At 41.5% G+C, this 14,721-nt stretch overlaps 1 protein-coding gene across 1 annotated transcript in view; it reads right to left on the bottom strand.

Annotated features, from left to right (window-relative positions):
• DDX46 (DEAD-box helicase 46) overlaps positions 1-14,721 on the bottom strand; it is a 416,812-nt gene that overhangs the window by 166,489 nt on the left and 235,602 nt on the right. Inside the window, exons 13-14 of the mRNA XM_077473955.1 lie at positions 12,264-12,346; positions 1,353-1,517 (exon numbers count right to left, since the gene is read on the bottom strand). Coding sequence (XP_077330081.1) covers positions 1,353-1,517; positions 12,264-12,346 — 248 coding nt within the window. The remainder of the gene's footprint in view (positions 1-1,352; positions 1,518-12,263; positions 12,347-14,721) is intronic.

The raw sequence follows: 14,721 nt of genomic DNA, 5'->3' as shown, positions 1-14,721 counted from the left end.
TTTATACCTAGTCTGGCATATGCAGATTAACCACTTCAGCCCTGGACCATTTTGCTGGCTTAAGACCAGACCACTTTTTGCGTTTCGGCACTGCGTCGCTTTAACTGACAATCACGCGGTCGTGCGACGTGGCTCCCAAACAAAATTGACGTCCTTTTTTTCCCACAAATAGAGCTTTCTTTTGGTGGTATTTGATCACCCCTGCGGTTTTTATTTTTTGCACTATAAACAAAAATAGAGCGACAATTTTGAAAAAACGCATTATTTTTTACTTTTTGTTATAATAAATATCCCCCAAAAATACATAAAAACATTTTTCCCTCAGTTTAGGCCGATACGTAATCTTCTACATATTTTTGGTTAAAAAAAGAAATAAATAATAATAAAAAAAAAAAAAAAATCGCAATAAGCAATTGATTGGTTTGCGCAAAAGTTATAGCGTTTACAAAATAGGGGATAGTTTTATGGCATTTTTATTAATTTTTTTTTTTTTTACTAGTAATGAGGCTGGTCCCTCAGGTGATTGGGCAAGGGGTACTTCCAGTGACAGGCACATATTATTGGAAGTCCTTCAGTATCAGGCACTGCTTGTCAGCAGGACACTTTCTGTAAAATACATTTTAAACCAATGCATATAGGAGGGCCCTTTTTTGCGTTTATTTGCCCACATTAGGAACTTAAGATGTATGCACTAGTGCCAAAGAAAGATGAATCACTAGTTTCGCTCAAGGCAGAGCCTGGCTTCCATGGCAACATGCAAAGATTTTCCCTATACAGCCACTTTTCACTTACAGGTAAGCCTAGATTAAGGCTTACCTGTAGGTGCTGGAAATAGCTCTTAAATCTCCAGTTTAGGAGATATTTACAAGTTCTCGTACAATGAGTCCTTCTGCGCATGTGATGTATTCAGCACATGCTCACTTTAGAAAGGGCACGCTGTGCCGTTTCTAACTGGGGTCATGCTGTGACTGGCACGTGTCAGGCTTCGGTTTCAGGTAAGCGATGCATAGTAGCCCATTATGCCATACCTTTGCAGGGAAACCGAGGAAGTAAAAACCCATCAGGGTTTACTTCCTCTTGAAGGCCATGGACATTATTAAAGCGAACTTACACTTTTCTCATAAAAGGCAAAGGAAAACATTCATTTAAAACCAACTCCCACACAGCAAATTATCCTTCACGTTGCTTACCCACTGCTTGGTTCACCACTGTGAGGATAGACGCACCAGCAAGTACAGATTAGGATGACAGGTTTGCAAGTAAAATATGGCAACTCTTGTGCTATTCATAGCTTTATAGATTCTTCTAATCTGTATGTTGTCCTGTAGAACAAGCATTTTCATAGTACTCACCACATGCTGTTCAACATCAGAACATACAACACTTCTGCCTCCAACTTGGACTTCTATTGGTTTGTTCAGTATCCTTCGTGCTAAAGCTTCCATGGCCCTTGGGAATGTAGCAGAGAACATAACAGTTTGACGATCTGGTCGAACGTTGTCAATGATTCTCATGACCTGAAGAAAATTGGATAAATACCTTACAAGTTGAAAATGTTGTTTTATAGAATTGGCAGTACAGAAGGTAGTTTAACCTTACAAATTTTTGATCTTAAAAGTAGAACCCCAGATAAATATTTAAAACACCATTTAATACAACTATGTATTAAACATTAGATTTTTGGTTTACCTGTAAAATCCTTCTCTTGCAGTACACCACAAGACACAGAGGCCCTTTATATTCATTATGAATAGGTGTTTGCGGCCACCTTCAGGTTATTGGCAAAAAAGCAAGACAGGAAGTGCTGTCTTTTTGTAGCAAGCCATAAACCAAAAAAGGAGGGATGGGGCATCTGTGTCCCGTAATGAACTCCAAGAAAATTATTTTACAGGTAAATCAAATATCCCATTTTGTTTATTGTACATCTCAGGACACCGAACACCATTATATTCAACATGAATTTCGGATGTCCCAAAAGCACAGAACAAGAACGGTAGGGCAACAAACCAAAAGGCCCCTATAACATGTTCGAACCACTCGTAGTAGTCTCCAAAACACGCTGACCAAGGTTATCAACTCTCAGCAACTCTAACATCCCCCTGGTAAAAACTTGGTAAAAAGTATGAACCAAAGTCCAAGTAGTAACTGTACAAACTTTGAGCTACAGAAACCGGATGTCGAATAGCCCACTGAAAACTGAACCATGCCCTTAAAACCATAAGCGTGAGAAAAATTCTGATAGATCCAGCATGAAAATATATGGAAACAGCATGAACCTTCCTTGGGCCATAAGGAAGCACAAAAAAGGAAAACATCAGAAAGGGTTTCAAAACATTAAAAACATCTGTGTTCAAACATTACGACGTGATGCATAATAGGGATCCTTCCAACACCCTTTATTTGGGGACAAATATAGAGCCCACTGGACATGCAGTTCTATGGCGAGGGAGATTTTCGAAAAAAAGAAATGGCTTGGGTATATAGACTGAGAACATGTGTCCATTATGGCCCAATGTTGACATCAATGCATTTATTAACTCATAAGGGATTTTATATCTTTATTTTCATAAAGATGTGTTTGTGAACTTAAATCAGAGTCTCGGACTGCTCGTAGATTTTTTTGCCTTTTTTTTTTATAAATTCATGCTTGTGCTGTTTTTTTTAATGGGTAGTAGTTTAAACAAAAGGTTTTTATATGTTGTAAGTTTTATATGTTTGATACCTAAATGGTGGTTTTTGAACCATCCACAAGGTGTCACTGTTGGGAGCGACCATTTGGTGACACCTTGCTATAAAATCTTACTACTCCTGGGAATACAATGATAGCTATACAGTTTGTCTAGTTTATTTTTAAATTTGGCGTTGTTATGAAGGACATATAGGAATTTTTCTAGCATCTTTTTTATTCATAAGTGTGGGAGGGTGAGGTATGACTTTGCTTTCGACTAATACAAGCTCTTAAAACCAGGATTTTTTGGTGGAGGAATTCTTGTTAATGGGTCTAGTCCCAACGAGGTATAGTTAACTATATATGACAAACTTTGAGGTGTCTTGCGAGTTCATTGAATAAATTTAATGTGCATCACAAATTTCCTTTTTCAGATAAAGGATTTCATAATGAGGCTTGGTATGGTTTTTAATATGGCCAACCGAGGCTCAGATCAAGGTTTGGCCACCTGTGTGTTGTAAGATATGCACATATTCCGACTGATAGTTGGTTGTTTGTGCAGTGCATGAAGTGTGGTGACAGCGTGCCACCTTTACCCCTGGAGAATGTCATCCTATGACGAAATGTGTAGGACATCACCAATCCCACATAGGCACTAAAAGTGCGGGTTTGTTTTGTCTAACGGCCTATACCCTGGAAATGAAAGGCGCATGTTATTAGAGGCAGCTGTAAGTGCATTATTTTATATTCAAATAGACCATATAAGAATTTTACACTATGTGGAGCATTTATTTTTTTGAGAAATCCTTATGATTGAATACGGTGGATAAGGGGTGAGCCTGTGTAGGAAACCATCTTGACTCGGAGAAAGGCCTTAGCCGGGCTAAAGCCACAAGCGCATATAGTCCCTTATGAGAGATCAATTGGAGCTGGTAAGCAAGCCTTTTAGCTGTTGGAGGCACTGATGTTTTAATGATCACGATGGTGGTGGACGGTGCAGATTGACATGAGGATTTAACATATCGCATCACTTATGGACTGTTTTTAGAAAATCTGAATCATTCTCATCTGTACAATATGATTGATTAGTGCAACCTATATGTTTCTTATAAAAAAAAAAAAAAAAAAAAAAAAAAAAAGGAAGGAAGGGGGGCATGGCTCGGATGGCAGAGGGGACAGATGCACAGGACTGAAGCTCCTTGCCTGGCTGCCTGTTCCATAGCGAAACAGCATCCACAGCCTGCTTTAATATGGGCAAACCCAAGAAGAACAAGGACTCCAAGACCCCAGGTCCTTATACTAGGTCTTCCTCTGCTCCACCACCGCTTAGAACAGAATACTTTGGCCTGGAGACTACAGCGTGACACCACGAGACCAAGATGGCACTGGCCACTTCCTCTGCGGTCTCCTCTTCTGTACGCATGCCGCCGGGAGCTACAGGTACAGCTCAGAGGGGATCCATCAGTGGCGGGTAGCTCGGGCCCCCCTCCCTCTCTCAGGCTGGTGTCTCCGCTCTCATAGGAGACCACTCCTTGGAAAGTCTATGCCAGCCGCTCCCCCAGTCAGATGGCGCCGGCTTTATTCCACACAGGTGCCTCTACTGTGTGTGCCTCTACTGTGTGCACCCCCCTGGGAGCAGGGAACATTGGATATGACAAGGAGGAGGGCACCATGGCTGAACCCCCCCCGCAAGTCCCCCCTACCACTCTCATCCCTCTAGCAGCGCCCATCCCCTGAACAGTCTCCCACAGCCATTCCCCCAGCCATGCACATCCTGGGACTCCCTCACCCCAGAATGGGATCCATGCTCCCTGCCACAGAGATCCCAAGGGCATAAAAATAAATCAGCTACTTCCATCTCCCACCAAAGGGATCTGCCCCACACCATGGGACAGTCAGAGTCTCTCCCCCATATGAGACAAACACAGGGTCCCTTCACGAGGACAAAACTCCACACCACACAGCCCCTTCAGTCACCCCCATGCGACCACCCGGGACGGAGAGCTGGAGCGAACCCTGTATGGGGCACTAGGGCACAAACTGCCACTGACTTTGACGCTGACCCTGAACCATACACTTCCTGGCGTGATTACGTCTGCTGAATGCAAACAAAACAGGATTTCCGCATGCTCATACAGGAGGTCCGTGAGACATGCAGATCAGAGATTAAAATGCCACGTACAGACCTCCACCACCTCTCCACCAGAGTTCCATCCCTGGAAGATGAAAGTGGTGACATCAAACTCGAAATCTCCCAAATATACTTTCAACTTGCCTCACAAGCGTCTACCCTTTCAACGCTACTTTGAGGACCTGGATAATAGGGGCAGACGCAATAATATCCGAGGCCTCCCGGAGGCGACACAGGACGAAGACCTGCCGGCCACTCTCCAGGCCATCTTCAACAACATCCTAGGCCACCCAGCTTGACTGGGCCCACCGCACCCTCAGACCCCGGGCCTAGACCTCGCGATGTGATATGTAGAGTCCACAACTATACTCTCAAAGAAGAAATCATGAGAAAGGCCCACAACATGCGCTCCATTGACTTTGATGGTGCCCCTATCCAGCTTTTCCCAGATCTGTCATGGATCACCTCCTCTTCTCTGGTCGCTCTTTGCTGCTCTTGGCTCCTCCCTCCTGTCGAGTGCCCCCCACAGCAAGCAGCTTGCTATATGGGCACCCAAGCAGAGTCACATTGTGTCCATTCTCTCCTGATTGGCTGACTGACACTGACAGCAGCGGGAGCCAATGCTCAGGCAAGTATTAGCTGGTGCAGCTGCTGTACACAAAAGGCTTTTTATCTTAATGCATTAAGATAGAAAACCTTCTGCCCTTACAACTCCTATAAGACAGAAAAACAGCAACACCATTCCACCTCAACCAGGACGTTAAGAAACCATCCTAGGAAAAAATGACAGCTGAGGCAAAAAAAAAAAAAAAAACCCCACCACCTAGCAACAGTGGACTACCAGGAACATACAGGAAAGAACAGCCAATTCTGGAACTCTGAGCTGAAGTAGTAGCAGAGTTCTGCACTATAGAATATGCAAAGCTGAGGTCCCATTGAGTCATCAGAACCTGGAACAAAGGAATGTGAAGAAATCGGTTTCTTAAAACTGGATTTTTGTACTCACCGTAATATCCTTTTCTCACAAATGGGTTTGATGTGATCACTTTCCGAAGCAGGACGCTCGGTACAACTTAAACTAAAAGCATGCCTAAGGGGGGGCCCTCAGTAGTAACTAACCCCCTCATCTGCAACTCAGGATTCAGTTAGTAGCCAGCAGTACAAAGACGATAATACCAAAACAGCCAAAAGAAGACTAGGTGGGTGCAGTGTCCTTCAATAAACTTTGAGAAAAGGATTTTACTGAGCACAAAAATTCAACTTTTTGTATCGTTTATTGAATGAGACATCCCAAAGTAGTTCCAGAAGAAAAGAAAGGCATGGCCCATAACAAAACAAACTGACCACAGCTCAAACTGCCACCTGCAAGACTTTTTGATCAAAGCGGACATTCGCAGAAGCAGCAACAGCAACCTTGGAAAACTCAGTAAGAGACGACCAAGTAGCTGCCTTGCAACCCTGAGCACACTTTCCCAAAATACTAGAGCTAAAAAAACATGCCTACTGCTTTACCACGCATTGCTTGGAATGTTACAATTGCTCCCAAAACGCTCTATGCACATTTGACGATATTTTTTTTTTAGTTATGAGCAAGGCCTAAAGTGCCGGCGCCTTTCTGGTGCCTTACGATAGACTTGAATGGAAGGAGTTGAGATGCTTCAACGCCTTCCAAACTACACATGCAACTTTATTGTTAAAGCATAGCAATGCGACGCAAATGCTTTATGTTTTGAGAATGTAAACAGCTCTGTGTGCTGTCCATATCAAATGCAGACTGTTTAGTAGGCGTTTGAGGAGCGTTAAAAATGTGGCTCAAATGGCTGCTTTTAATGCTAGAGTAAACAAGGCCTAAAGGAAGCAGAATAGCGAAAAGCCCTTGTAGAATTTGCAGTAATTGGAAAGGGAGCCTCGAGGACCAAGTGAGCATAGGTCTAGATCACTGGCCCACTTAAAAATAGAAGACAAGGCAGCCTGACCTTGCCTAAGGCCCCCCCAGAATGGACATCAGACTTTCGAATAGATGCTGTGGATAAACCCTATTAGCTCTGACCACATCCAAACAAGGGAGAGCCTCTTCTCTCTGATGAAAGAAATGAGAACACAAGAAAGGTAAAGACTATATCCTCTTTAAAGTAAAAGGCCGATACCATCTTAGGTAGGAAGGACAGCCTGGGGCAAAGAAACTCTAGGCTGCGTTGCACACGTATTGTTTAACACAAGCTCAACCCAGTACAACATAAGTGGGGGAGACCTGCTCTATAGCCAACCCTTGGTGTAGGAGCTTGGCCTACTCAGTCAGGGTGTGGAAAACCGTAGCAGAAGCCAGGACCGGACAGAATCAAGACTCCAGAGACTGCATATAACAAGCTTGCCATACTTTGAGGGGCCCCAAAAAGGTGGGGCTTCCTTCGAAGGTACAATAGTAGACTTGTTTAGACAGGAAATAGCCAGATCCACCACATGGTAATGTGTTTAACCTACTACAGTGCAAAACTATTTACCCCCTTTGGCTTTTCACCTATTTTGCTACATTACAGCCCTTAGTTAATTTTTTTAATCTGAATTACATGTAAAAAGGATCAGAACACAATAGTCTAGTCTAAGTTGGTGAAGTAAAATTAGAAAAATATATACATAAAACTATTTTTCAGAAACTGATATTTGGCATGTGCATATGTATTCACCCCCTTTGTTATAAACCACATAAAAAGCTCTGGAGCAGCCAATTACCTTCAGAAGTCACATAATTAGTGACATTATGTTCATTTGCGTGCAATCCAAGTGTCTTATGATCTGTCATTACATATACACACACCTTTTTGAAAGGCCCCAGAGGCTGCAACACCTAAGCAAGAGGCACCACTAACCAAAAACTGCCATGAGGACCAAGGAACTCCCCAAACAAGTAAGGGAAAATGTTGTTGAGAAGTACACGTCAGGATTAGGTTATTAAAAAAATATCCAAAACTTTGATGATCCCTAGGAGCACCATCAAATCCATCATAACCAACTGGAAAGAACATAGCACAATAGCGATCCTGCCAAGAGAAGGCCACACACCAAAACTCACGGACCGGCAAGGAGGGCATTAATCAGAGAGGGAGCACAGAGACCCAAGGTAACCCTGGAGGAGCCATCCCCCAGAGTTCTACAGCAGAGACTGGAGTATCAGTACATAGGACCACAATAAGCCGTACGATCCATAGAGTTGGGCTTTATAGAAGGGGGCAAGAAGAAAGACATTACTTTCAGCAAAAAACAAATGGCCTGTTTTGAGTTTGCGAAAGGGCATGTGGGAGACTCCCAAAATGTATGGAGGAAGGTACTCTGGTCTTACGAGACTAAAATGGAACTTTACGGCCATTAAAGAAAATGCTATGTCTGGTGCAAACCCAACCCATCACATCACCCAAAGAACACCATCCCAGCAGTCAGGACTGGGAAACGGATCAGAGTTAAGGGAAAGATGGATGGTGCTAAATACAGGGATATTTTTGAGCAAAACCTATACCACTCTGTGTGATTTGAGGCTAGGACAGAGGTTCACCTTCCAGCAGGACAATGATGCCAAACTCAATGCTAAAGCAACACTTGAGTGATTTAAGAGGAAATGTGTAAATGTGTTGGAATGGCCTAGCCAAAGCCCAGACCTCAATCCAATAGAAAATCTGTGGTCAGACTTAAAGATTGCTGTTCACAAGCGCAAACCATTCAACTTGAGGGAGCTGGAGCAATTTTGCAAGGAGGAATGCAAAGTATTGACTTGAGGGGGGTGAATAGTTAAGCACATCGCCCTTTTCTGTTATTTTGTCCAATTTGTTGTTTGCTTCGCAATCAAAAAAAAACATCTTCAAAGTTGTGGGCAGGTTCTGTAAATTAAATTATGCAAGTCCTCAAACAATCCATGTGAATTCCAGGGTGTGAGGCAACAAAAAACGAAAAATGCCAAGGGGGAGTGAATACTCTTGCAAGGCACTGTATTTGACAAAGGCTTCCATAAAGAGATAGCGTTCAGAAAAGCGCAAGGGTAGACGGAACAGCTTGGGTGGACATGCCCACAGTTTGTAGATGTGATCATCAAAAAAAAAAAAAAAGTTATCTTACAGAAAAACCTAACAGTCTGTTAAATTTGTAAGTCATAAGGAATTTGAGAGTCTAATCGGGGGCTGTGAAGCCTCCATTCTTAAGACCCATACACACACACACACATCAGAAGTTCTGCTGATTCTTGTCTTTGTCAGATTTACCAAAACCATGTAGTGCAAAGGCCTGCGCGATTGCATACAAATTGAAACTCCTAAGGTTTGACCACATATTATATAGTTTTGGTAAATCTGAAAACAAAAATCAACAGAAAATCTGATAGCGTGTATGGGGCTTTAGGCTCCATGCACACTAGAGCTCAAACGGCCGCTCTGAACGTTGGATTGCTGGCAGGAAAACGCTGCTTTAAAAACACTATTTTATCAGAGAAAAAAATTGTGGAAGTTATATGGCAAGGGGTCCATTGTAGATACGGCACCTCATCCCAAAAACTGGTTATAACAAAAGCAATAGTTTGGAAAGAGGAAGGGAGTATCACGGTGCCTCAAAAAAAGTAGACAATTTGATAAAAAAAAACAAAAAAAAAACCCTTTTCTCTTTCGACTTTCTAGTCTCTACGATTGCCTTTCCTGCCCCCTATAGTTACACTAGGGTGGTTACTGGTCGATTGCCGTCTACGTGGCTTATGCCTAGCTTGCCTTTTTTGCAGGGTTACGTTGGGGTAGGTATTCGGCCCTAGGCGAGCAATGTTGATGTGCCCTCTGGGGGTGGGTTTGGATGGTTCAGGTATGCCCATATTTTGGGTGGTAGCCCACTTTCTTATGCAGTATGTTATCATAGCCCTTTAATACATTTTAATATATTCACAATATGCTCTTTTCCTTCCTTTTTTGTAGAATAGTTGTTTCTCTTTAGTGGTCATATTTTATTTTCCCCTGAGGAAGCCATTTTTATGGCAAAACATGTAGGGAAGAATTGTCCGGACAGCACATTAAGGCCACTACAACTCTGGCCCGACATATTACAAATCCTGTGCTTCCTGGAGAAAGGAGAGAGCAAAATCACTCTGATATTATTTTAACTTATGTATTTGTGATATTTTGTGGTATCTGTTCATGAAATAATAAACATTGTATAACAATTTTTTTTTTTAAATCAAATTGATTGTCTACTTTTTTGAGGCACCCTGATAACCCCTTCCTCTTTCCAAACTATTGCTTTTATTGTAGCTATTTTATCCGCGTTTTGGATTGTCGTTAATGCACGTTTAGCGGCGCTAGCTTTTAGCCACGTTTCTCTGCCTCTATTCAAAATCAGTGGTTCCCTATGGGAGCCCATTGATTTGAATAGAAGTCAAATCATCATGATCCGACTTGTGTGCTGAGGCTGAAGGGGAGCCCCTGACAAAATGAAAAATATTTAATACATCGTACCCCTACCCATTCACCTGGAAAAAAAAAAGTGTCAAAAATAACACACATTACACAGGTTTTTAAAGCAGGAGAGAGCGTTGTGTTACCATTGGAAGACGATGGAGAAGACCGGGCCAACGCTAGTAAAAGAGCGGCAGAAGATAGCGGAGGAGCCCAACAGATGATACCGGAGAGCGGGAGAAGAGAGCGGAGAAGGAAGAGACCCTAAAAGTCGGAGGAGACCCCTGGAGCTGTCTAATAAATTACTTTAAAAACCTGTGTAGTGCGTTTTATTTTTGACACTTTTTTCCAGGTGAATGGGTAGGGGTACGATGTACCCCATTCTCATTCACATAGGGTGGGGGGCCAGGATCTGGGAGCCCCCTTATTAAAGAGGGCTCCCAGATTCTGATAAGCCCCCTGCCCGCAGACTCCGACAAAGGCCAGGGTATTCGGGAAAAGGCCCTTGTTGTCAAACATGTGGACAAGGTGCTTTGGGGTGGGGGGTGCAGCGCCCCCCTGCCCCGAAGCACCCACCCCCCCATGTTGAGGGCATGCAGCCTGGTATGGTTCAGGAGCGGTGCTCGCTCGCTCGTCCCCACCCCCTTTTCTGACCGGCCGGACTGCGTGCTCGGATAAGGGTTTGGCATGGATTTTGTGGGGGCCTCCTCAATTTTTTTTTTTTTCCTTTTGGCAGGGGTTCCCCTTCATCCTCGGCATAGAAGTAGCACCGCAAGTCGGATCATGATGATTTGACTACTGGTGCGACTTCTATTGAAATCAAAGGGCTCCCATAGGTAACCAATTATTTTGAATAGAGGCAGAGAAACGCGAACAAGGCTGAAAGCTCTTTTTACAGCGTTAACCCTTGCTTAACACTTTTTACCAGTGTCTGGCGTTTCCAGTACTGCTCTTTATGGCATTCATAAAACAGCCCATAAACTCCACTGCTGATAAACATCCAAAAATGTCCATGAGTGCATGGACACACAGGATAACAGAGTGTAGAGTGTAATTTATGAGCTTTCAAAGAAAAAAAAAAAACGCTCAAACTCAAAAAAACGGCCATTTATTAGTTCCAGTGTGCATGGAGCCTTAGGGTTTCCCCGACCGTAAGATGCCAATTCTTTCTCACGTGCCAACTTCACTGCTGGCAATTCACTGACACTTTCAAAAAAAGAAGGGATGCACTGCGAGACGCCGGAAGTTAAGATTGGGGTAGTTCCGCATTTAAAATCGGCAGACGGCGCTTGATAGCTGGTCTATGTGCTAAAGCAATTTCATATGAGAAACAAACTTCCATGGCACTGGAAAAGGTGTCCAAGGAAGGAAAAGATGCCTCCAGGAGAAAGTTGGCAGGCTAAAGAAAAGGGTTCCACTTGGGAAAAGGTTCTGTGTTTTTTGTCACCTGTCCACCGTATCGTGGAGAGAATTCCTATATCCACAAAAAAAATAAAAAATAAAAAAAACACGCAATCTGCGTGTAACCAGTTTAACAAGGCAATATATTGTGCTTCATAGAAGAAAAAAATAAATAAATATACCTGTCATCTGAATTATACCTGATGTGATGTAAATTTTATCATTAAAATTTACTTTAGTTTGTGCAGCATTCCTTTTTCTGCTTTTTTATATTGAGTCTTTGGGACAGACTCTTCTGGCACACCCGTTTCACTGACCGTGTGCATCTCACCTACTATTTTTTTTAATATATATATATATATATATATATATATATATATATATATATATATATATATATATATATATATATATATATATAAAGTTTAAAAAAGGATATATTTTCCTAGGATACAAATGAGAGAAAACTAGTGCTGTGTAAAAATTAAATATATATTTTTTAAACTTAAAAGTAGTCTTCAAATCAGGCACTGGTTTTCCTGACAAAGTTGGTGGCTGCAAATATCTGTCTCAAAATGTTAAGTTTAGATGTCAAAATGCTTTGAATAAATCATGAATTGATGTGGTTAGGATGTTTGATGTTTACCTGTGGTTCAAAGCCCATGTCAAACATTCGGTCTGCTTCATCAAGAACAACGTAAGTAGCCCGTCGAAAATTGGTTACTCGACCTATATTTTGGAAAATCACAAAGAAGATAAGGGAAGGCTCATTAAAAAAGAGCTACATCAGTGACAAGTGTGAAAAGATGTTTCAAATGAATTAGTAAAACAAAGTGTTTAAACCTAGCATAACAAACTTAATTTTGCTAGGTAAACCTCATATGGCCTCCTAGGCCCTCTGATATCTGGCTGACTTGTGCCTACTCTTGCGTACCATCTCGTGGCTACATAATTCAGCCCTCTCCAAACACACATCATAAAACTAAGACTGAGGTGGAGCCTGGAGCCACGTTAGGCATTTTATGACAGCAGTCACCTAGGAAAGAACATATTAGAGATTACAGCGCATGTGTGGAAGGCAGAAAGCTCACACTATGTGTCCCAGATTCAGCAAACACACATTGCCCACTGGCTTCCCTACTGATCTGATTGAACAATTTTCAGAAGTAGTAAAAAGTCAATTTAGATAGAAAGTCTTTAATATTTAATCCTTTGTAATTGAAGGTCAAACCAGCCAAAGATGCATGTCCAGGTGAACAATGGCAAGTGCAATTACCACATTAACTCTTAAAACTCATAGGGAAACCTAGAACAAACACCTGACTTGTCTCTACTTCCTTGCGATGTCTGTCACCTTACACTGACTGCTGGAGTTCTCTCCTGGAATCTAGGAAGATCCAAGTACCTGATATTACAATGAATTGCGCCGTAATATTGGAGGCGAGAGATGGTATTTTCCCTCAAGAATCCCTGTGAGTTTTGAGAAACCAGTGGGTTCATGAACCTGCCAGCATTCACCCAAAACTGAGCCATTAGTTCAATACAAACAGACTCTTTAAAAAAAAACGAATTAAAGTCATTTTTTCTTCTGTACAGCAAACCCATATTTACATTTATACTAATCTGGGTGCTTTAAAACAGTAAGTTTTGCAAATCATTTTTTTTTTTCAAAGCTTTCCCGTGCCAAACACAAAAAATCTGTCAATATCCAGCTAAAGACTACTGAAGTAAGTGTTGCCGAGATGTAGTTGCGACAGAGCAGGGAGTATGTCAGGTTGCTTCAAAAAGACTGATACTTTCATACAGAGCATAAGAGAACTGACCTGAAATCTCTGGACAGACTCAGATGTTTCTGCTTGGGATAGCACGCAAAACAAATTACTATTTAAAATATCATGACTTCATCAGTATTAATTTTTCTTTACTTAAAATTGGGCTCTAGGTAGAATGATCAACACAAAATGAATATGTGCCATGCGAAATCAGTTATGCTTCTTGATCTGCCTCAAAAGGAAACATAGCTCAAAAAGAGTGTTCAATCACACTACTGACAACACAAGTAAACCACTGACACTGTATTTGGCTTTTGTACTCTGGCGAAAAGGTTTACATATTTTTTGACATAATTTTACAACTCAACCATTCACACTGGGCTGTAGCCAAATGCAAGGTTCAGCAAACCTGATCAGCCTCAGCATGCCTGCCTTAAGCTCTGGCAATCAACAGGCACACTATCAAAATGTATCTTGCTACAAGAACAGCTCCACACTCTACCAGACATCGATGGTTGGAAAGGAGCAACAGAATTATGTGTATTATGATTTTTTTCATCAAGCTTGCCACAACTTTAAGAAATAATGAAATATAGCATTTGCAAGGAGAATGAATACATGTCGTTGTTCATACCATACCATCATTTTAATATGCTTTTAGTCATGTGGAAAAATACCATATCACCCTAAAATTAACTCCAACCTTAAATGCCTTACCATAATAAATTTTTTTTCGATTTTTTAAAACTGCATCCTCACAAAAATGGCAGAATAAACCTACCTCAGAAGAGAGACGTCTTGGAAATCCAGTTCTATATATCTTGCACGGATATATTTTTTCCCACAGAAGTTAAACAATGTAACAGTTTAGTAAGTTTTTTCATGATACAAAGACTGATAAAAATAGACAAGTTCAGCATGCAAAACAAACAGATAAAAAAAAAGGTAGAAATCCTCAACGTTCAATTGTAATAGCAAGGCTTTTTTTTTTTAGCCACTATGAACTGTATAGCCATTTCAGAAAATGTTTGTAAAATGTTTCAGAACACACTCTTCTCAAATGGTGTCAAAAGCCATATTAAACCAACAGATTGCAGAGCTCATCCAGGTCTCCGTCCTTTCCAATAATGCACATAGCAGGCTCTCTTGATGGGCACAGCTTAAGATGTTTGTCCTAAAGTGTTTGCTATTATTCTGTTATTACCAGTTTTTTTTTTTCCCCATAAGGCGTGTTAAATGATTTGTTAATGTTTTTACAGTTCTATAACTATTTGTGGTGTTTCAATGTAGCATACAAGTTTAACATTTTGGGATCTCTGCTTTGCATGAAAA

The sequence above is a fragment of the Lithobates pipiens genome, unplaced genomic scaffold (genome assembly GCF_037356315.1).
Source record: "Lithobates pipiens isolate NorthernLeopardFrog02 unplaced genomic scaffold, aLitPip1_a1.2 Scaffold_8, whole genome shotgun sequence".
Classification (NCBI taxonomy): domain Eukaryota; kingdom Metazoa; phylum Chordata; class Amphibia; order Anura; family Ranidae; genus Lithobates; species Lithobates pipiens.
Note: the sequence above shows the minus strand (reverse complement) of the source record. Positions and strands in the feature narration are given on the sequence as shown.